Genomic DNA, 24,232 nt, shown 5'->3' with positions numbered 1-24,232 from the left:
GAACAAAGTGGTGCCATCATGTCTCCTAATCAATGTTCCTTCCTGCTCTATTTTTTTTTTTCTTCCTGCTCTTTTAACAGCAGGTTACTCACTGAAATGAATCCTCCAATCTCCTGGCACTACATGCTAAGGAAGAGAAGAAATAAAATAACAACAGGTATACATCATAAAATATATAGTTTAAACTCAAAACTGTAATTTATCCATCAAGAGCTTCTCAACTTATCTTCATATGCACAAGATGGACCAGACTTGAAGGCAGGGCATAGCCCTGTGCTGGTGAGACACAAGCTAAAAAGTAACACTGATTCTCGCTTGTGAATTATTTTCTCACTTGGGGCTGTAATCAATAGCATGTAAGTCAATTATTACTGTGGGATTGATTGTACAGTTATTTCTTTCTAACTTTGAAAACTCAGTGGGATTATTCACATAAATTCAAGTCAAAATTAGATTCAAGAGTATGTCTTATTTAGCTCTTCTAAGGAAAATAGTGTTTGACTTCACTGCCTCTGCAAGACATGGCAGAGTTTCCTTATTTACATATAGGCGGCCACTCTATTTTATCAATAATCTATAGAGTGTAAATCAAGGAGATGGGCATTCAAGTCAGCAATAATGGAGGCCCAAATAAAGACAAGCCAGCTCAGCCCAGTTAAAGCACTGAAGTAAGGAGCTTTCCTTCACTCCTTTCCATTTTGTTTCATTCTGACTCTGCCTGAACATTAGTTTTATTTTGAATTTTAAAAATAAAAATAGATTTAATGTACAATAACTTAAAAGACCATGAACAGCTTAACCTTGAACACTTCTCCCCCCAAGGGGGAAAAGAAGGCAATTAGAATAATAGCTTTCATGCCCCTTGCAGGTAGAGAGAAAGCAGCATTATGCTACTTCTCACCTCTACTGACAATGTGGTTATAAAAAACAAAAACTTATCTTCAAGATCCAAGGGTCCTGCCTACAAAATGCCATTACCTTTAGTATTTTCATGTTATTGCACAGAAGAAACTTTAAAGAATTGATTTTGGTATCCTGCTTTAAAAATAAAAATGCCTCCTCTATGCTTTCTAAATTATAACCAAAATTTAACCAAAACTAAAGAGCTGTAATCCTATGGAGGAGTCTCAATTGACATATACAGAATTATTTCTCATGATATTAATAGAATGTTTCCTATTTTCTCTTGGCATCATCATTTTTAATATAGAAACAAGACTAAACATGGTTTCAAAAAATGATTTCTTACCTTGGCATTGATACCCCTGTTTCCCAAAGACTCCCCTGTTTAAGACAATAGAGAAAAAAGGCCATCAGTCAACTATTTCAGCAATAAGCTTATTATTATTACAATTCTTAAGGAAAACAAACTTCATCCTCTGGTCCTTTACAAAAAACACAATTTCAGGGAAGAAACAAAGATGATACTGCTTTTTTGAGCCCTTGTTTGCTACAGAAATCATCTGACTGATTAGAATGCTCCAGAAAATATAAACAATGGGTGATGGTGTGTCCCACCCCCCCACCTCTGTGGCAATCTTCTCAGTGAAAATAAATCCTAATTTGTACATGTGATTGACCCTCAGTCTGAAGAGTCATCCTACCCCCTTATTCAGGCTTCTCTCTCACATACACATAAGGCTTTACAGATACTGAAGTAAATAGTAAACTGAATAAACAGATAAACCTACAGTAGTGCCTGACCCGGAGTATGTCTCTCTTCCCTGACACTATAGCCCACATCATGCCTGGGGTCCAAGGGAAGCAGAAGTGCTGCCAACGTATGTCCCTCTCTCCCACAGCTTCCATCTTTGTCTCTCCCTAACATATTCTATGGGTGATGGTGGCATTATTTTCATTCTCAATAACAAAAAACACATTTTACGAAGCCCTTAGGATGTGCCTGGCACTAGGCCAAGCAGCCAACATATACCATCTCACTTAATCCTCAAAAAAGCCAGGTGAGATATCAAACATAGCAGGATGGGTCAGAGCACAGACTGAAGCTAGATGGCCTGAGTGTGATTTTGGACACGGTATTAACTTCTCTGAGCCTTAATTTCCTCATCTATAAAATGGGGATAAGGAGACCTGGTAGCGCAAATGGTTAATAACTTGGCTACTATCTGAGAGGCTGACAGTTCTAACTCACCCAGCGGCTATGTGAGAGAAAGACTTGGTGATCTGCTTCCATAAAGATTACAGCTGAGAAAACCCTATGGGGCAGTTCTATTCTGTCACATGGGGTCACTATGAGTCAGGATCGACTCTGTGGCACCCAAAAACAACATCTCCAAAAAAATGGGGATGATGATAATAGTACCTACCTCATAGTGTCATCATGAGAATAAAAAAAAAAAAATTTTTTTTAAAGAAGACAATAATGTAAAGTGCTTAGAATAGTGCCTAGCATCTAGTAAGTGCTATATAAAAGTTTGCGATAGAAATAAAATAAAATCAATGTTTCTATTTTGCAAACGAGGAGACACTGATGAGTTATATAACTTGTCTAAGGTTGTATATCCATGTGGTGATGAAACTGAATGCTTAAGTATATGTTTAAAATAAATATATCGATATTTTAAGTGTGTGTGGGTGTGTATGTGTGGGTGTGTGGGCGGGTGTGTGGGGTTGTGTGGGTGGGGGTGTACATGTGCATACACGCTCCACAGGGTTAAAGCTAGTTGAGTGGGAGTTACTGTTTCTTAATGGAAAAAAATTGGTGAAATTATCAAGTAAGTTTCCACCAAGGATGTTGGTTGAGGTCAGAGGTTACAACCTCAAATGCCTACAGGGGCCAGGAGGTCACATAAGCAAGGGAAGCAGAACGGGTGTGACATGAGAAGAAATGGTAACAGATTATCACCCTTCACACGTCAGGCAAACCACAGGGAGTAGTGAGACTGCAGCAACCTAGAGAGTGCAGACCACTGCAAAGGGGGACGTGGCGGCAAGAAAAGGGGGCAGAGATGCCAGAGCCTCTGATTGTTTAAACACAAAGCACAATAGAGTTTTTTTTTTTTTCTTTCTTAAAGACTATAGATGCTGTGACACAGTTGCAGGTTTCATATCTCATATCATCAGCCAGTTTAGGGCCTTTGGTTTAGATAAGACTCTATCTTTGATTAAAAATGCCAGAAATAGTAACTAACCCTGGGTTCTGACGGTAAAAGGTACCAAATCCAGAATAATCACAGAAAATAATATAAAAAGTATGTGAACCATATCCAGAAATGACTCTGAATTTAAGTGCTTCTGTTTTCATTCAACGAAATGCTTAAAATTTGCAACAAAAACATAAGTCTCCTTTCCTGCTGCAGACACTAAACCTTGTTTTTTCCTTCTCAGATGCGTGCGGGTGCGCACACGTGTATGTAAGGGGGTGTTTCTTCTCTTTCCAAATAAATACATTTAATGCTGACTGTAATGGAAGGTAACTATCACCTGAATTTATTTTATGTTACAGATTTGCCACTGAGAGACAGACTTCAGCTTGAGTTGTCCAAAATCAACTAGAATTTCTCAACTGTTGATTGCCTTAAATTCCTAATCGCCAGGAGTTAGATTATATTACATGATCACTGCAGGCTATGACTATTTCATCTACACATTTAGAGGCTCAAGACTCTACCAGCTGAGTTTACTTGCAATGACTAATATCTATAACTCATCACCTGATTTGCACTTTGATTTTTTTAATTTTTGATTCAGGGTCTTATTGTCTAATTTATTGATTACGCAGGCCCTTAGCCTCTCCCTCTGAATTGTTTTTTGACCAGTTCATGATTCATTAGCACCTTTACCAAAATGATTGGTAAAAGAAATAACATGGAAAACTTGGATCTGTAAATGGTTTGGAGCTCTGGTGGCACAGTGGTTAAGAGCTCAGCTGCCAACCAAAAGGTTAGTAGTTTGAATCTACCAGTCACTCCTTGGAAACTCTATGGGGCTTAGTTTTTTGGTTTTCTGTTTTTGTTTTGCAATGGGGATTAAAATTGCCAGGTAAATGTATTAGAACAAGAAGCAAAAATCATTCTTGACAATCATCTGCCTTCTGAAATCACACACAGCCAGGGAGGGAGCCCAGAGAGCCTCTTACCAAATGAATTCCCTGCAGTGAGAACAGTACGTGGGCTGCCTTAGGTACGTGGCCATGAACTTATGTCCGTTGACCTGGTGGACTCGCCTTCGCATAGCCCTCTGGCGCTTTCTGGTAAAATGCTTGAAGATTCGGTCTCTCTGGAGAGTAGCTGTATTTTAAAAGAAAGGAAAAAAATGTAATGTGTAATGAATGCAGTTGCACCGAATGAATGAGGAAATTCAAATCTACCACAAATTATTTTTTCTTTCTTTCCCAGAACACCATCATGCTTTTCTATTGACCTTACCAGGAAAAAAAAAAAAAACATTGCTGTTGAGTTGATTCAAGTCAAGTGACCCTATAGAACAAGGCAGAACTTCCCAATAGAGTATTCAAGGCTATAATCTTTATGAAGGCAGACTGCCACATCTTTGCCCATGGAATGGCTCGGGGTTTGAATTGCTGACCTTTCAGTTAGCAGCTGAGCACTTAACCACTGTGCCACCAGGGCTCCTTCTAGTGGCTCTTCATTTTTCAGGTTTCACCATCTGAACCCGAGATATCCACTGACTGCCTGGTTATATTTGGCTATCTTGGGCCGATCTCCCCAGCACACGACATGCGTTTCCTAGGGTTCCGATGCTCCAGTATGTGACATCAGCAGGTCTCCTAGCCCTTGGCTAGTTGTCTGAGACCTCTGGGCCATCTACGGGCAGTAACTACTGGCTGGTTAAACAGTGTTTCCCATTACTCCCCTTGGAATCTGTTCTCCTCACAAACTGAACGAGGGAATTGCCCATAGCACGGAACGTGACAACGCTACTCAAAAGCATCACATCTGCAGCACCTCTGTTAACCTGGAATAGGGAGAAAGTTCCTTTTCTAACACCATATTTTTAAAATGTGGATCCTAATCTGAGGATGCTGAAAACTGTGCACCATCTAGAGACCAAGTTAATTATGTCTTTTGCATAATTCTATAAAATTTTTCAAAAGTATGCAGAGGCTTGTGATCAGTAAAATAAAGATTTTTTCCTCAATAATGCTTATAAATTAATCACAGATGTGAAGGATACTTAAGGAATCATGCAAGAACAATTCACTAATAAATTAAAAAATCTGGAAGAAATGGAAGAGTTCCATGAAGACACAAATTACCAAAATGAGCTAAAGAAGAGCTACATAAACTAAATTGAAACTAAATATTTTTCGTGGAAGAAATTGAGACAGGTTTCTAAGACCTGCCTCTCGGAAAAGCTCTAGGCCCAGATGGCTTCATGGGTGAACAAGTTCAAGCCTTCAAGGAACAGATGTTAGTGTTTAAACCTGTTGCAGAATAGAGAAAGAAGAAAAACTGCCTATTTTTAAAAGGAAACTATATGATGTAATCCTAACACACAAAAAAAAGAGAGAGATCCTAAGATGTAACAAAAATAAACCTGGGATTCTTAACCTTTTTTTTTTTTCTAACTCTATGGACCCCTCTGAAAGTCTGGTGAAGCCTATGGACACCTTCTCAGACTAAAGTTTTATAATTGATAAAACAATAAAATTTCAAAAGAAATCAATTATCAAAATGTATTTAAAATGAAATAGAATTTAATTAATTTACAAACAAACATATATTATTCTATCAGCAGACCTAGTCACTATAATAATTCTGAAGTACTGATGAGGGCAAACTGCATTTTAAAATATTTGTAAAAACCATAATATAATATGAAAATACCTGTGATTTCTATTGTGACATACATAGTACTAATACTACTGGGGTTGGTTTGTAAATGGAAGAACATGCTATATTTAAGTTATAGGCTAGTGAAAATAAGATGAAAAAATTTCCCCCATCAAGTTTCCAGACCATCTGAATTCTAATTACGGATCCCAGGAAAAGAATCGCTGCTTATATATCAAGCTCACTCATAATTTTATTTTATTTTTTATTGTGCTTTAGATAAAGGCTTATAGAGCAAATTAGTTTCTCATTAAATGATTAACACACATATTGTTTTGTAATATTGGTTGCCCATCCCATGATGTGTCAACACTCTCCCCTTCTCCACCTTGGGTTCCCCGTTATCGACCTTCCTATCCCCTCCTGCATTCTCATCATTGCCCCTGGGCTGATGTGCCCAGTTAGTCTCATTTTGTCTTATGGGCCTGTCTAATCTTTAGCTGAAAGGTGAACCTCAGGAGTGACTTCAGTACTGAGTTTAAAGGGTATCCAGAGGCCATACTTTCGGGGTTTCTCCAGTCTCTGTCAGATCAATAAGTCTGGTCTTTTTTTGTGAGTTAGAGTTTTGTTCTACATTTTTCTTCAGCTCTGTCTGGGACCCTTTATTGCGATCCCTGTCAGAGCAATCAGTGGTGGTAGCCGGGCACCATCTAGTCATGCTGGACTCAGTCTAGTGGAAGCTGTGATAGTTGTGGTCCATTAGTACTCACTTATATATTTTGATGTAAAGATCTTAGAAAAATACAGGCATCTCAGTTGTTGAAGTTTGTGTAGTACAAGGTGAATAAGAAAGCAAAGATCCTAAAACACGAAAATATTCACAAAGCAAAACTGAAAATCTTGCAAAAGTTGGAGAATTTTTATGCAATCTATGACAGCAATATTTGAGAATTGCTAGATTCATACCCAGAGTCAATGACAGAGTTAGATAAGTTAACAACTGAATAAATGAAATTTGAGCCAGAAAATGACATGGTCACTTTAAGAGAGAATAATCTGAATATCAATGTATTGAGAGGCCCTTGGGAAAACTGATAATGCCTCAGATACTTGTTAAAAACACCCTATTTAAAACTGTACTATGAAAGTCAAAAGTAAAGTAAAAGATGTAGTATTCTGCTATAATAAAATTTTATCCTAACAACTAATCTTGTTCTAAAAATTAGTGCTTATAACAAAATAAAAAGCTTCTTCAATATATAATAAAGTAAAGATTGTCACAATTTTATTTTTTCAACCATTAAGGAAACTTAGTACTCATTTTGAAAGGATTCATCTTATGTACACTTTTTCAGTAGCAATTACACTTAGATAACCAGGTTTTTTTTTATACTAACCACCACAACCTGAAAAAAAATAACTCACTGTGACCAAATGAGAATTTTCTCAGGGACCCAATAATGAATTTCATGTTTGAAAATCTATTGCTATACCTTACTCTATTAATGAGTTAAAAAAAAAAAAAAAAAAGATCATTTGAGTAGATGTTGAAAAAGCATTTGGTAAAATTTAACCTGTAATCTGATTGAAACAAAAAAAAACTTTTGAAAAGTAAGACTAGAAGATTGTCTCTTTAACATGACGAAAAATTATGAGCACAGGCCAAAACCATCAAGCTGAATGATAAATTCAAAAAAATTTCTGTGAGAGTTAAGAACAAATGAGACTATCCACTATCATCACTATTATTTAATATTATTCTGAAAGTGCTTCCCAATCTGTTATTTGGAGTTGGTTGATAGCATGACTAGAACACTCAAGAAAATCTAGAATTAAATCTATTAAAAATAGAGTTAAGTAAGATGGACAGTAATAAATCATTTTAAAAAATCAATAGATCTTTAATACGTCAAAAGAAACAGAATATACAATGGGAAAGATATTGCATACATGCAAATATACAAATCAAATTATCCAGGAATAACATATTAGAAGAAGTACAAGATTAATATGAAGAAAACTATGAAACCCAACTGAAGAAGGTGAAGACATATAAATGTGACATTCTTAGATAGGAAGGCTTAATATCATAAAGTTGTCAAATCTTCCTAAACAAATTTCTAAATTCAGAAAGATTCCAATCAATATCCTCAAAGAATGTTTTTAACTTTAGTTTTTTTTCAAAGTTTATTTGGTACAACAAATATACTCAAAAACTTTCAAAAAAATTTCAATGAGGAAAGACTTGCTCTACTGGACGTTAAAACATATTCTAATGCTGCAATAATTGAAACAGTGTATCACCCATCAAGAAGAGTTCAAAACCAGCAATCAATTTATCTGCAAGTGAACACAGTTCAAATTAATGGGAAAAAATGGATTTGCAATAAATTTTTAGACAATTAGACAGTCTTTTGGCAAAAATTTTTGCCTCACTCCTTATACCAAAATAATCTCAGATAAACTTTAAGGAGAAAATCACAGAAAAATAAAAAAACCTAGAAAACTACTATACTCCTAGGATGGAATAAGGATAACAAAACTCTATCTAAAGCCATAAAAGATTCACAGATTTGTAACTTAAAACATTTAAAGTTCTATTTAGCAAAAGTCACAAAACAAGTTTAAAAAAAAACAACTGAGGCTAAAAAGGATTTGCAAGATATGACAAAGGATGACTAGTTTTAATATTTATAAATCAATAAGAAAAAAGAGGAAAGTCCAGATAAAACTATAAATGCAAACAGCCAACCAACACGTCAAGGTGTCCAATCCTATCCAAGATGGACATGTAAGAACTAGAAGCTAAACCACGTTTTGCTTCTCAGATTGGCAAATACTTAAAAGGTCTACTACAACGCCCATTTTCTTCAAGATTATGGGAAAATGGGCACCTCCATAGTGAGGTCGTAAGAGGATAAACCAATGTGAAGGCCTGGGCTCCAGTACTTCCAGCTGTGTGACCATGAGCCGCTGGTTTATCTTGCTAAACCTCAGTTCCCATCGATCGAGCAGGTGGTGCTTTCCTCAAGGGGTTCTCCCTGGGACTGAATGAAGTGATGCATTCAAAGTGTTTAGCACAGAGCTTGGCACATGGCAGCATTTGACAAATGTAGCTATTTTACAAGCAGATTTTTTCTTTTTATGGAGGAGCAATTTGACAATTATCTCATCAAACTTTTAAAAGTACATTTCTTTTGATCCAACAATTCAACTTCTAGGATTTTTTTTTTTTTTTTCTATAAAACACCAGCAAGCAAGAATGTATGCTATCTGGATATCAACTGGTGCATTTTTTAGACATTAAAAAGGGGGGGGGGGGGCGGCCTACACAAGAAATCCAAAAGAATGAAATACAGAAATAAAAAAAACCAAAAAAAAACCCCCAAATCCATTGCCACCAAGTCAATTCTGATTCATAGTGACCCTACAGGACAGAGCAGAACTGCCCCATAGAGTTTCCAAGGAGCGCCTGGTGGATTTGAACTGCTGACCTTTTGGTTAACAGCTGTAGCACTTAAAAAACAGAAATAGCAAGACACTAATGCCTTGAGAGGCTATCTAGCACAGTTAAAACTGTACCCGCTTTGGGTTTTATTTGTTTGCTAACTGAAGATGAATCTTTGGCAAGTAGCCTAATTTCTTTGGTTCTCAGGCTCATCTGTCTAAAGAAGATAAAATATACCTTCCCGTCCTCAGCCCTGTGGGAAGAATGTCATAATCGATACACCTGAGAAGTTCTTACACTTTTCAGATCAGGGCTACATAAGAACAGAAGCCACCATTACCATGGTCTTCGCCCCAACAATACTTCCAGGAGCCATTTAGTAACCACAAAACGAGCAGATTTTAATATTACTTTGTTGGAAGATAAAATTTACCCTAATGTTATCACTCTATATCTGCACCAGTGTTACAGACTCAGCTCAATGTTGGCCAGAGCAACACTTGTATTGAATTACTCAACATTTATCATACTTCGGAGCAAATTAAATTCTCCCTTGGGTCTGATTACCACGACTTACTTATTTAGTCCCTTAATACTATGATGATTAGTTAAAAGGTCAGCTTACTTGCATTTTTAATATTCATGAATCCAGTTACTATTTTTTTTTCCTCAACAGCTATTGCCAACAGCAGTAGCATGGACCTGTGAATTTTCCACAGATGCCTTATAACCGAGATACAGGAAGGAACTGCTTGCAGCTGTCCACAGCTCAGCACACCTCAGATGCCTTTGCTGCTGCCTTTCACTCTTCCTGCAATGCCCTTCCCTTCTTTTTTTTTTTTTTTCCAAAGAGTTAATTGAGGCTTATCTTACTTGCCTCAAGGCCTAAAGTACCAGTTGCCATTGACTGGATTCCAATGTGTTGCAACCCCATGTGTGTCAGAGTAGGACTGTGCTCCACAGGGTTTTCAAGGGCTGATTTTTCAGACACAGAGCACCAGGGCTTTCTTCCAAAGTGCCTCTGGGTGGACTCAAATTTTCAACCTTTAGGTTAGCAGCTGAGTGTGTTAACCACTTATACCACCCAGGGGCTAAAGAACCTTCCTGAGTCTTGAGACAAGATGAAATTCTCCTCTCTTCTGCTCTCACAGCACCCTGGGAGTGCACCTCAATCTCTCCCCTTATCGCATTACACTGGGGCCACTTCTCCTTCCTGTCTGTATCTGGGGTGCCTCATACATACTTGTACATGCTCATGGGCTCTAACTAAACTTCACACTTTGCTTTTTTGTATTCTTTTCCATGTATGACCCTTCTTGCTTAAAAAGCAAACACACACATATGCATAAACACCATGGAATTTGCAAGAAATTTGATAATTTAAGAAAACTTGAGGTTCCCAAGGTTTCAAAGGGCTCTCACTGTCACGAGTGTCTTGATTGATGCCACAGGCAGGAAGAGAGAGCCAGTAGGACTACACTGCATTCACCTGAGCACAGACTTGAATTCCTCCTTACAACAGAGTGGTGGACAGGAGCTTCTGCACTGTTTGCTCGGACTCCTGTTTAGGAAGTGCTCAGTTAAAAGGACTAAAAAAGACTATTGAATCCTGCTGCACTTTAAACAAAGCCAGGCTTTGAAAAATCTTTCAGATCACATTTTAGCCAAACATGTCAGGCATCCTAACATGATCCGCAGCCAAAACTTACATCCATCACAACTTCTGTTTCGCTCCTAAGGTGCCCAATGCCTCTAAGTTAAAGGGGAAGCCGGCATCAGACTTCACATTCCAATCTCCAGAGGGAGGTCCTCCTGGAGCCCTGACTTGGCTCACCAGGAGTCAGTTTTGACAAGCCGTCCACTGACAGGGTGGAGAGTAACTATGTCACACACAGTGAAGATGAACTATTTTGAAATAGAATTCCATTTCATAAAACATAGTTGTCATCCCGGACACTCAATTTGAGAACTTTAGAGTTCACACATGACTAGAAGCCACCAAACAACCACAGGGTAAGTTTTCATTGCAAAAAGTTGTGCAGGACTCAAACCTGAGTTGATAATGTGAGGCTTTGATACGCGGTGGGGGTGGGGGGGTGGGGGCGTGTCTCTGAAGTCTGTAAAACTGTTTTTTTTTTTACTTTATCTCAAAAACAGTAAATACTCACATGAAGAGACATATGTACACCCATGTTCAATGCAGCATTATTCATAATAGCAAAAAATGGAAACAACCTAAGTGCCCATCAACAGATTAACAGATAAATTATGGTACATAAACACAATGGAATAGTACAGAATGATAAAGAACAATGATGAATCCTCGAAACATTTCATAACATGGATAAATCTGGAGGGCATTATGCTGAGTGAAGTAAGTCAATCACAAAAGGACAAACATTGTATGAGACCACTAAAAACCCAAGAAAAGGTTTACACACAGAGAAAAACAATCTTTGATGGTTACAGGGAAGGGAAAGAGTAGGGAAGGGAAATCACTAACTAGACAGTAGTCAAGTGCTAACTTTGGTGAAGAGAAAGACAACACACAACATAGGGGAAGTCAGTACAACTTGACCAAGGCAAAGTCATTGAAGCTTCCTAGACACATCCAAATACCTTGAGGGACCGAGTTACTGGGGCTGAGGGCTACGGACCATGGTCTCGAGGGACATCTAGGTCAACTGGCATAACACAGTTCATTAAAAAAAAAACGTTCTACATCCAACTTTGGTGAGTAGCATCTGGGGACTTAAAAGCTTACAAACGGCCATCTAAGATACATCTACTGGTCTCATCCTGTCCAGAGCAAAGGAGAATGAAGAAAACCAAAGACAGAAGTTAAATATTAGTCCAAAGGACTAATGGACGACAAGTACCATAGTCTCCACAAGCCTGAGACCAGAAGAACTAGATTATGCCCAACTACTACCACCAACAGCTCTGACAGGGATCACAATAGACAGTCCCAGATAGAGCTGGAGTAAAATATAGAATAAAGTTCAAACACAAAATAAGACCATAGTTACTGGTCTGACAGAGACGGGAGGAACCCCTGAGATTATGGCCGCAGGACACTGCTAACTCAGAACTGAAGCCACTCCCAAAGTCCACCTTCCAGCCAAAGATCAGACCGTCCTATAAAAGAAATAATAACACACATGAGGAATGTGCTTCTTAGTTCAATCAAGAATATGAGACCAAATGGGTAACATCTGCACAAAAGCAAAGGTTAGAAGGCAAGAAGGGACTGGAAAACTGGACAAATGGACAAGGGGAATCTGGAGGGTAAAGGGAAAGGCGCAGAGTGCCAATATATCATGGAGATTGCAACCAATGTCACAAAACAAACTGTGTATAAAGTTTTGAATGAGAAACTAATTTGCATTGTAAGCTTTCACCTAAAGTGCAATAAAATTTTTTAAAAAATAGTAAAGACTTCATCCTCATTAGTCTTTTGCTCTACCTATCTGAATTTCAAGTTTTATATTCCAGTAGCAGAAATCAGAAACATTTACATGTGAGCCAAAAGCATGGATCATAGCTTCTAACTTTCAAATAATTGTAAGAAAATTAAATCACAGAGAGATGTAAAATTTATGACATGGCACCTTTTTATATCCTACTGATATAAAATGCATAAGGAAAGAACTTAGACTCAGTTAAATACTACTTAAGTTGTACTTGGCTAATATTAAAGGAGGAGCCCAGGCACAGGGCTCCTCCTTTAATATTAACTCTGCTGCCAACCAAAGTTCAGCAGTTCGAATCCACCAGCTGCTCCTTGGAAACCCTATGGGGCAGCTGTACTCTGTCCTACAGGGTTGCTGTGAGTTGAAATTGACTTGACAGCAATGGGTTTGGTTTGGGTTTTGGTTTAATATTAAAGGCTTATCTATAAGGGGCTGTGCTGAGAAGGTTCTGTGGCTCTATACACAACAGGAAGGAGAGTGTAGTGGCTGTGGCTGAGGGAATCCACGTGATTCCTGTTTCTCCCCCTGTAAAGGCTGGGCGACCTTGGGTACCTTGTTTAGCCTCTTATGTCTCAGTTTCCTCATCTGTAGAACATGAGGAATAAGAATACCTACCTCGTAGGATCATTTTGAGGACATAATGTGGTAGTAAGTGTAATGTAATTAGAAAAGTACCCGGCAGATACCAATGAAGCATTAGCTACTATAACTGTTGTTAAAACCCTCACTTCAAATTACCATAGAGGTCTAGGAACAAAAAGGATTTTTTTCTAAATTTTATTTATTTTTTTTGTTGTTGAGAATATGCATGGCAAAACATACACAATTCAACAGTTTCTACATGTACCATTTAGTGACACTGATTACATTCTTCAAGTTGTACAACCCTTTTCACCCCCTCTTCTGAGCTGTTCCTCCCTCATTAACATAAACGCTCTGCCCCCAATCTTTCGAGTTGCTGTTGTCAACTTGATCTTATATGCTGTTATTGTTAAGTGCCGTCAAGTGGATTTGACTCATAGTGACCCTACGTACAACAGAATGAAACCCTGCCCAGTCCTACGCCATCCTCACAATCATTGTTATGCTTGAGCCCATTGTTGCAGTCACTGTATCAATCCATCTTGTTGAAGACCTTCCTCTTCTTTGATCCCATACAGACAGTTCTTAAAAGACCATAATGCTCAAGGCAGACTTTTCTTTTTAACCGTTATTGTTGTTGTTGGGTGCTGTTGAGTCGGTTCCGACTCATAGTGACCCTATGCACAACAGAATGAAATACTGCCTGGTCCTGCGCCACCCTTACAATTGTTGTTATGCTTGAGCTCATTGTTGCAGCCACTGCGTCAATCCACCTCGTTGAGGGTTTTCCTATTTTCCACTGACCCTGTACTGTGCCAAGCATGATGTCCTTCTCCAGGGACTGATCCCTTCTGACAACATGTCCAAAGTATGTAAGATGCAGTGTCGTCATCTTTGCTTCTAAGGAGCGTCTGGTTGCACTCCTTCCAAGGCAGATTTTTACTAGTTAAGTTAAACTATTACTTAGTTTTAAGAAGACTTCAGGGAATAGTTTTGATTTAAGGTTTAAAGATTATCTCAGGGCAATAGTTTCAGCAGTTCATCCAACTGTCATGGCCCTAAGAAGTCTGGAGTCCATGGGATTTTGACAATCTGCTTGGCACTTCCTCCCACTTTGATCAGAATTCTTCCATGGAATCTTTGATCAAAATGTTCAGTAATGGTAGCCAGGCACCATTCAGTTCTTCTGGTCTTGTGGCAAAGGTGGCAGTTGTTCAGGGAAGCAATTAGCCACACATTTCATGTCCTCTTCCTATTCACGACTCTTCTTTCTGATACTCCTGGTGAATAGAGACCAATTGTTGTGCCTTGGATGGCTGCCTACAAGCTTTTCAGACCCCAGGCACCATGCAATGAACTAGGAGGTAGAACAGAAGCACTAAGCATGTTATTACGCCAATTAACTGGGATGTCCCATGAAACCATGACCTTAAACCTTTAAATCAAGGAGCCAAATCCCATGAGGTGTTCGGTTTTACATAAGCAGCCTCTGCAGGTTTTTTTGGTGTTGTTGTTGTAAACATATCTATCACACAACTTTGTCAATTCAACTTTTTTTATAGGTATACAACTTATAGACAGCAATTACATTAATCACCTGTGCAACCCTACCCTTAATCAATGCAACTTTTCCATCACCACTAACCCGCTTTTCCCCCTCTTTCCCACCCCTGGTAACCACTAATAAACTTTGGTCTCTATATATTTTCCTTTTCTTGTCTTTTTATATAAGTGAAGTCATACAATATTTGTCCTTTTGTGATTGACTTCTTTCACTCAGCATTGTATCTTTCAGCTCCATTCATACTGCAGTATATATCAAGACCTCATTTCTCCTACTGGCTGAGTAGTATTCCATTGTACGTATGTACCACATTTTGTATATTCATTCATCTGTTGATGGGCATTTAGATTGTTTCCACCTTCTGGCTGTTGGGAATAGTGCTGCAATGAATATTGGTATACGAGTCTCTTTTTGAGTCTCTGCTTTCAAGTCTTTTGGCTATATGCCTAGGCAGGATTGGAATTGCTGGGTCTTATGGGAGTTTTCATTTTAGTTTTTTTGAGAAAGTGGCACACTGTTTTCTCAATCACTTTGTTGTCTAGAAAAGAAAATCAATATCCAGGGAAGTTAAATGACTTGTCCCGGCTTCATTTGGCTAGCTTGTGCCAGAACTAAGACTAGAATCCTCCACTTCTGGCTTTATCCCAGGGCTCTATGCCCTGTACCCTTTATTCACATTGGGTCTCCCAGTATCCCTGGAAAGTAATAAATTTTCTGGTGAGGAAACAGAAACTAATGGGAAGGTTAAGTGAGGTCGAGCAGCCAATGATAGAAGTTGGGACGCCAGGCTGTTTACTGTTGTTGAACTACTGAGTAATACTATCAAATGTCTTTCTTCTTCCTGAGATAGTGGTTTATCATTTGTGCATGTGGGAGGGTGCAACGGTGAGAAAAAATAAACAGGAAAACTTTAGAGTTAACCAAACGTTACTAGTCAAGTATTATGTTGTTCATGTCTCCAAAATATATCCTGTAAGGTAGTGAGAGAACTTAGGTTAACATCATCAGAAACACTGACTAAGCAATCATCTCGTCACAGAACTGTCCGCATAATGAACGATGTGTAAAAATGTAAACATAAAGGATCCCTGCCTAAGTCAACAGTGATATAAACAGAGAAAGATGAGGATATACATTCAGCAAATAAGGAAATTAAATGAGTCTTTACAACTAGTACACAACGCCAGTGGGAGAGCATTTGGTGGGTGCTGAGCGAAAGCGTAATCACAGAAGTTGCATATCTAGTCCTTTGTTTACTTAAGGAAGACTTCATAAATAGGCTGAGATTATAGCAGTTGTTTGGAAAGAGGAAGGAGAACTTGGGAACCAGGATAGGGAGAAGGTTCTGGGAATTTGTGCCAGTACCAGTAACAGAGGCTGGCTTTGGTTTTGGTATTTCAAAATGACAAGCAAAAGCCTCCCAACTGTCACTGACTGGTATAGAATCTTTTCTAGTTTTTGAAGAGAGCTTAACTATATGACTCATAGTTATTTCCAAATTCAGATAGAGCGATTAAACTCAACATATTACGAGATCTGACACTACAGGAGATACACAGTTGTTTCTCAAGAATTCAGCTCCCTCTGCGGAAGTCCAGCCTACACACATACGTACCACAACCCAGACTAATGTGGATGGGTAGCATCTGTAAAAGGACAGTAAGAAAATCATGTTACTAGACTGTTCTGAATAGTACTTGGAGGTGACTCATGGCACTCAAGCCTCCACTCATCTGTCAGTTTGTCATACTGTGGGGGCTTGTGTGTTGCTGTGATGCTGGAAGATATGCCACCAGTATTCAAATACCAGCAGGTCACCCATGGTAGACAGGTTTCAGCTGAGCTTCCAGACTAAGACAGACTAGGAAGAAGGACCCAGTGGTCTACTTCTGAAGAGAATTAACCAGTGAAAACCTTATGAATAGCAGCAGAACACTGTCTGATATAGTGCCAGAAGATAAGCCCCTAAGGTTAAAAGGAACTAAAAATATGGCTGGGGAAGAGCTGCCTCCTTAAAGTAGAGTCGACCTTAATGATGTGGATGGAGTCAAGCTTTTGGGAATTTCATTTTCTGATGTGGCATTACTCAAAATGAGAAGAAACAGCTGCAAACATCCATCAATAATTGGAAGCCGGAATGTATGAAGTACGAATCTAGGAAAATTGGAAATCGTCAAAAATGAAATGGAACACGTAAATATCAGTATCCTAGGCATTAGTAAGCTAAAATGGACAGATATTGGTCATTTTGAATCAGACAATCATATGGCCTACTATGCTGGGAATGACAACTTGATGAAGAATGGCATTGCATTCATTGTCAAAAAAAAATTCAAGATCTATCCTGAAGTACAATGCTGTCAGTGATAGGATAATACTCATATACCTACAAGAAAGGCCAGTTAATACGACTACTACTCAAATTAATCACCAACCACTAAGGCCAAAGATGAAGAAATTGAAGATTTTTACCAACTTCTACAGTCTGAAGTTGATTGAACATGCAATCAGGATGCACTTATAATTACTGGTGATTGGAATGCAAAAGATGGAAACAAGAAGGATCGGTAGTTTAAAAAAAATGGCCTTGGTGATAGAAACAATGCTGAAGAATGCCTGATAGAATTTTGCATGACCGACTTTTTCATCGCAAATTCCTTCTTTAACCAACATAAATGGCAACAATATGCATGGACCTCACCAGATGGAATATACAGGAATCAAATCTACTACATCTGTGGAAAGAGATGATGGAAAAGCTCAATATCATCAGTCAGAATAAGGCCAGGGGCCGACTGTGGATCAGACCATCAATTACTCATATGCAAGTTCAAGCTGAAACTTGAGAAAATTAGAACAAGTCCACAAGAGCTGAAGTACGACTTTGACTATATTCCACCTGAATTTAGAGGCCATCTCAAAAACAGATTTTACTCGTTGAACACTAATGACTGAAGACCAGATGAGTTGTGGAATGACATCAAGGACATCATACATGAAGAAAGCAAGAAGTCACTAAAAAGACAAGAGAGAAAGAAAGAACCTAAATGGATGTCAGAAAAGATTCTGAAACTTGTTCTTGAACATCGAATAGCTAAAGCAAAAGGAAAAAATGATGAAGTACAGAAGATTTCAAGGGCAGCTTGGGGAGACAAAGCGAAGTATTATGATGACATATGCAAAGACCTGGGGGAGATATAAAACCAAAAGAGAAGAAACATGCTCAGCATTTCTCAAGCTGAAAGAGCTGAAGAAAAAAGTCAAGTCTCGAGTTGCAATACTGAAGGATTCTATGCAGAAAATATTAAACGATGCAGGAAGCACCAAAAGAAAATGGAATATACAGAGTCACTACACCAAAAAGAATTGGTCGATGTTCAAGCATTTCAGGAGGTAACATATGATAAGGAACCAATGGTACTGAAGGAAGAAGTCCAAGCTGCACTGAAGGCGGAAAAACAAGGCTCTGGGAATTGATGGAATATCAACTGAGATGTTTCAACAAATGGATGCAGTGCTGGAAGTGCTCACTCATCTATGCCAAGAAATTAGGAAGACAGCTACCTGGCCAACTGACTGGAAGAGATCCATATTTATGCCTATTCCCAAGAAAGGTGATCCAACCGAATTCGCAAATTATCGAAAAATATCATTAACATCACATGCAAACAAAATTTTGCTGAAGATCATTCAAAAGCAGCTGCAGCAATATATCGACAGGGAACTGCCAGAAATTCAAACTGGATTTAGAAGAGGACATGGAACCAGGGATATCATTGCTGATGTCAGATGGATCCTGGCTGAAAGCAGAGAATACCAGAAAGATGTTTACCTGTGTTTTATTGACTCTGCAAAGGTATTAGACTCTGTGGATCATAACAAATTATGGATAACGCTGCAGAGAATGACAATTCCAGAACACTTAATTGTGCTCATGAGGAATTTGTACATGGACCAAGAGGCAGTCGTTTGAACATAACAAGCGGATACTTCATGGTGTAAAGTCAGGAAAGGTGTGTGCCAGGGTTGTATTTTTTCACCATACCTATTCAATCTGTATGCTGAGCAAATAATCCAAGAAGCTGGACTATATGAAGAAGAACGAGGCATCAGAATTGGAAGAAGACTCATTAACAGCCTACATTATACAGATAACACAACCTTGCTTGCTGAAAGTGAAGAGGACTTGAAGCACTTACTGATGAAGATCAAAGACTACAGCCTTCAATACGGATTACACCTCAACATAAAGAAAACAAAAATCCTCACGACTGGACCAATAAGCAACGTCAAGATAGACGGATAAAAGATTGAGGTTGTCAAGGATTTTATTTTACTTGGATTCACAATCAACACCCACAGAGGCAGCAGTCAAGAAATCAAAAAACACACTGGATTGGGCAAATCTGCTACAAAAGACCTCTTTAAAGCGTTGAAAAGCAAAGATTTCACCTTGAGGACTAAGGTGCGCCTGACCCAAGCCATGGTGTTTTCAATCGCCTCATATGCATGGGAAAGCTGGACAATGAATAAGGAAGACTAAAGAAGAACTGACACCTTTGAATTCTAGTGTTGGTGAAGAATATTGAATATACCATAGACTGCCAAAAGAACAAACAAATCTGTCTTGGAAGAAGTATAACCAGAATGCTCTTTAGAAGCAAGGATGGCGAGACTTCATCTCACATACTTTGGATATGTTATCAGGAGGGATCAGTCCCTGGAGAAGGACATCATGCTTGGCAAAGTAGAGGGTCAGTGAAAAAAAAGGAAGACCCTCAATGAGATGGACTGACACACTCTGGTTACAACAATGGGCTCAAGCATAGCAACAATTGTGAGGATGACACAGGACCAGGCAGTGTTTCAATCTGTTGTGTGTAGGGTCTCTATGAGTTGGAACCAACTCAACAGCACCTAACAACAACAACATGACACCTATAAGAGCTAAGCCCATCTTCATCCATCACTCCAACCACCCCTCTGCCAGCAGAATGGTGATCAGAACAGAGCTCCTGAAGTGTGGTCATCTGAAATGGCACCAAGTTCCATCAGGAGCAATGGGAAAAGCCTCTTGCCCCACTGTTACACAAACGGAGCCCTTACCTCCCATCCTCCTCTCATTCTTTTTACTGTCTTCATCTCTGGCACCTGTGAGTACTGACCAAAGTACAAACCCTTCCCTTCTCAGTCATTGAGGAAAGAGGCCTTGGCTCCAGTACCACCACCTAGTTCTTCCATAATTTCTCCTTCTTAATCTCGTTCACTGGCTCTTTCCTTCCACCCAAGCTTTAAACGTGTGCATCCCAAGGCTGCTTTAATACCATCCTTCTGGTCTTTCTGTATGTTCATTCATTTCATCTGTTCTCTTGACTTCTAACAATTGCCTTTATACCAAGGATGCACAAATCTATAACTCTAGTTCTGGCTGCTCTTTTGAGTACCAAACTTTTTCTATATGGCTTCTCAGCATCTGTCCAAGATATCCCCAAATTACCTAAAACTTCTTGATTGTAGAATGAAACTTATTTTCCCCAGCTGTTCAACCCACTCCTCCTCCTGGATAATATACCACTATCCTTGGAGTCATTCAGACAAAATCACAAGAGATGTTTTCAGATCCTTCTTCCCTCCCCCGCGCCCCACAAGCAATCGTCAAGTGCTACTAAACCTACTGTGACCTGGCTGTATCTCTCCTCTCCATCCTCACTGGCTATGGTTCCTGTCTCCTTCATCTTCTCATCCGGACTATGTAATAATGTCCTAACTAGTTTCACTGCATAAGTTTGCTCCCTTCTGCAATTCACCCTTCATTCATCCAGTTATCCTTATGAAATATGGATTATGACTGGCCACACTCTGTAGTGAGATGACTTTCCTGCTATAGTCTACACGAACCTTCTGTATGGCATTTAGGCTTACCTGTTATACTCTGGAGCCCTGGTGGCACAGTGGGTAAGTGCTTGGCTGCTAACCAAAGAGTCAGCAGTTTGAATCCACCAGCCGCTCCTTAGAAACACTACAGGGCAGATCCACTCTGTCCTACAGGGTCGCTATGAGTGGGAATCGACTTGATGGAAACAGGTTTGGTTTTGGTTTGGCTATACTCTGATGTGACTGTCCTACTGGGACCCCAGTAAAGTAATAAGGGGTGGGTATTCCCAAAAGGAGAAAGGAGGCCCTGGACAATGCAAACGGTTAACTAGTTCAGCTAGTTAGGCTGGAAGGTTTGTGTTTACTCCGAGGGGTCTCAGAAGAAAGTGGTGGTGATCTACTTTGGAAAATCAGCCACTGAAAACCCTGGGGAGCACAGTCTGAAAACCCTGGGGAGCACAGTCTGAAAACCCTGGGGAGCACAGTCTGAAAACCCTGCGGAGCACAGTCTGAAAACCCTGCGGAGCACAGTCTGAAAACCCTGCGGAGCACAGTCTGAAAACCCTGTGGAGCACAGTTCTTCTCTAACCCACACAGGGCTGCTACCAATCAGGGTCGACCCAACAGCAACTGCAGTTGAGTTCTGTACAGGGTGTTGTTCCCACTGTCCAATATCTGGGAGAAAATTAAGTCCTCCAACAACAAAATGAGTACCAAGGGGGACCTTAGTCATGTGGAGAGACTAGTCCTTTGCTCTAGTTCTCACTCTCTCAGGTCTGGACTTGAGTCACTTAGACATGCCTAACCACGCACTCCCTGTCAGCCGAAAGCCGGAAACCCTATGGGGCAATTCTACTCTGTCCTACAGGGTTGCTATGAGTCGGAATCGACTCGACAGCAGTGGGTTTTTGGGAACCATGCACTCCAGGGATGCAGAGTCCACAAGGCTCCATAGAGACAGGCACAGGTTGGCTAGGCAACAGCCCAATAGTGATGGCACACTGAAAATGTGTCAACCATCCCTTGTAAGAGAGACCCTCTGATTCATATCACTGTGTACATTTCAGTTTTTGTCATTAGCCTGGTTTACAGGGTCCAGCCAGGTCTAAGCTCTTCTTCTAAGAGTGCATTAAAGAGAAGTAGCAACCCGCTTAGGTTACCATGGTAGATAGAGGGTCATGGTGATAAGTGAGAATTCTCAAAGGATTGTGAATGTTGGGGCATAAGACCTGGGGCTACAAGTCTAGCCACCTCTCCCATTTGGTGCGTCTCCCTGTTGCCACGCTCGGAGGATCAGTTTTCCTTTTATTAAGAAGGCAGTCTTATGCTCCTCTCCTAATCTATTCAATAGACCAGTGCCAACCTCCTTCACCCAGCATTCACAGCACTCAGGAACCTTCCTGTCTCCTCCTCCTCCTCCCTTCCATCTTGCCACATGACTGAATTCATCGTGCTCTGAAATCAGCATGCATATGGATGCCTCTAGGTCCACTTGTGCTTTGCCTTCTGCTGGATCTCCCTCCTGTCCTGCTTGGAAAAAATTCACTCACCCTTCAAGACTGCTCAGATGGCATGTCCTCTGAGAAGCCAGCTCTGACCAGAACCCAGGTCCCCTGCTCTCCACTTCTCCCACAGCACTTGGTTTACACCTTTATCACAGTCATCAGTGCAATGCACTACATGTGTACACATTGGACTATAGGTATGCAGGTTGCACCATAAGCCCCTTGAGGACAAGGAGGCAAATGATTTATTTCTCTTAGTTTGGCAAATCTAGCACCATGGTTGAACATAGCAAGTAATAAAAGCTGTTTAATTCATGAATCCATGCCCAATTCTGGTCCCTCCCCTTGCACTGTGTCCACATAGTGTTCTTAGTGATCCTTTGGAGGTGCTTTAGCCAAGAACTCCTAAAGGGAAATGGAATCACACACCTTAGCATGGTTGATCACGGGCCCAAGGCTTCCGGCCACGGCTTCCGCCCTGAAGACCACGGGCATTTAAATTCCAGGCTGAAACACTGATGGGCCTCAGGGAGGCTAACTTGCTGGTAGCTGAGCTTACTTCCCACTATCAGGAAAGCCTTTCTTGTACAGAGGGCAATGCAACTACAAGTCTCAAGAGTTCCAGAAGCTGTATATTTGGACGTATCATTACAGTCCCTGCAGAAAAGTCCTCACCAAGCTGCATTTGCATGAAGCGTGGCTACGAAAATAGCTTTGGGAAATCTAGTAAAACATTTTCTATAGGAAAGTTTTAGGGGTCCTGTTTACCATGTATCCAGTAACCCCATTTAAGCTTTTAGTGACAGTAAGAATAAAACATGGTTCTACTTAAAGCCCTGATATTCCCAAGACTAAAACATCTTCTCCTCATGTCATTCATCATACTTACTCTTTTGTTTTGCTGCCAGTATGCTTCAAGCCAAATGTATGGATCAACCAATAGCACAGTTTAGGACCTTACTACCGTTTGGTTATCCTTGTTCTATTCTCCTTGTCTACACCTGCCTTACTTTGGACTCTCTTAGGAGCAGATTTTGAGACGAAGATTTAAACATGAGTGGTTTATTTGAGAACGAATTCCTGGAAGCACCAGGGAATTCCGAAGTGAGACAGAGAAGGAAAGGAAACCCTGAGAGAGTGTGTTAATGAGCAGGTTACCACTGTGGGCAACTGAGGCTCCATCTCTTTGGGGATCTCAAGGAGTTGGCAGAACACCTTCATGAGCGGAAGAAACTGCTGCTGGGGGGTGAGTGAAAAAATTCCCCAGAACTTCCAGCCCCGCTTTGTAAGCTGCAAGAAATGTGGGTGAGCATCCACAGCCTCTGCTAGTGTACCTAATTTATACTCTGGTCCTGATTTCTTATTTATATTTTACTGCCATATAAATTTCCTGTAAACTGCTTCAAACCCTTTATGGAATGAGGCGACACATAAATAAAATATTTGTATAATAATAATCCTCAAATCTCATGCTTACTCTTTTCTGCACACATAAATTAATGGCAGAAATTCCTGCCTGTCCCCTGTTATCAGTTGCAAGTACACCACACTTCCCTTCTGCAAAAATGTTAAGAATTCTTACTCTGTTGTTGTGGTTCTACAAACACTTTATTTTCCCCGTAATTTCATCCATAGGCTTCCAGTAACACTTCTTTTCTTTTTTTTTTTCAAAATGAAAATTAAGCACTCCTCAGTAGATCATCACTCCTCCCTCAAGGTTCCAGGATGGTTACGAAAAGAGTTTCTGTCCCATTAAATTTGGATTGGATCATTTGGGGGTACGTTTCCATCTGTACTCTTATCATCATCCTCACTATATAAAAAAAAAAGTCAAAATGGCGTTATCCTCAATCCCAAGTTGAAGAAAAATTAGATTCAGTATCTTGATATTATATGATTTAAAATGTAAGCATTTTCCAATTATCTGGAAATTATTAATTTATCCTTCATTGTTGTTAGGTGCCATCGAGTCCGTTCCAACCCATAGTGACCCTATTTACAATAGAATGAAACACTGCTCAGTCCTGTAC

At 39.8% G+C, this 24,232-nt stretch overlaps 1 protein-coding gene across 1 annotated transcript in view; it reads right to left on the bottom strand.

Moving 5' to 3' along the window:
- PRKCH (protein kinase C eta) overlaps positions 1–24,232 on the bottom strand; it is a 278,206-nt gene that overhangs the window by 129,291 nt on the left and 124,683 nt on the right. Inside the window, exons 3-4 of the mRNA XM_049899308.1 lie at positions 4,100–4,250; positions 1,250–1,284 (exon numbers count right to left, since the gene is read on the bottom strand). Coding sequence (XP_049755265.1) covers positions 1,250–1,284; positions 4,100–4,250 — 186 coding nt within the window. The remainder of the gene's footprint in view (positions 1–1,249; positions 1,285–4,099; positions 4,251–24,232) is intronic.

This window comes from Elephas maximus, chromosome 10, assembly GCF_024166365.1.
Source record: "Elephas maximus indicus isolate mEleMax1 chromosome 10, mEleMax1 primary haplotype, whole genome shotgun sequence".
NCBI classification, from domain to species: domain Eukaryota; kingdom Metazoa; phylum Chordata; class Mammalia; order Proboscidea; family Elephantidae; genus Elephas; species Elephas maximus.
This window is presented reverse-complemented; position numbering and strand designations above follow the sequence as displayed.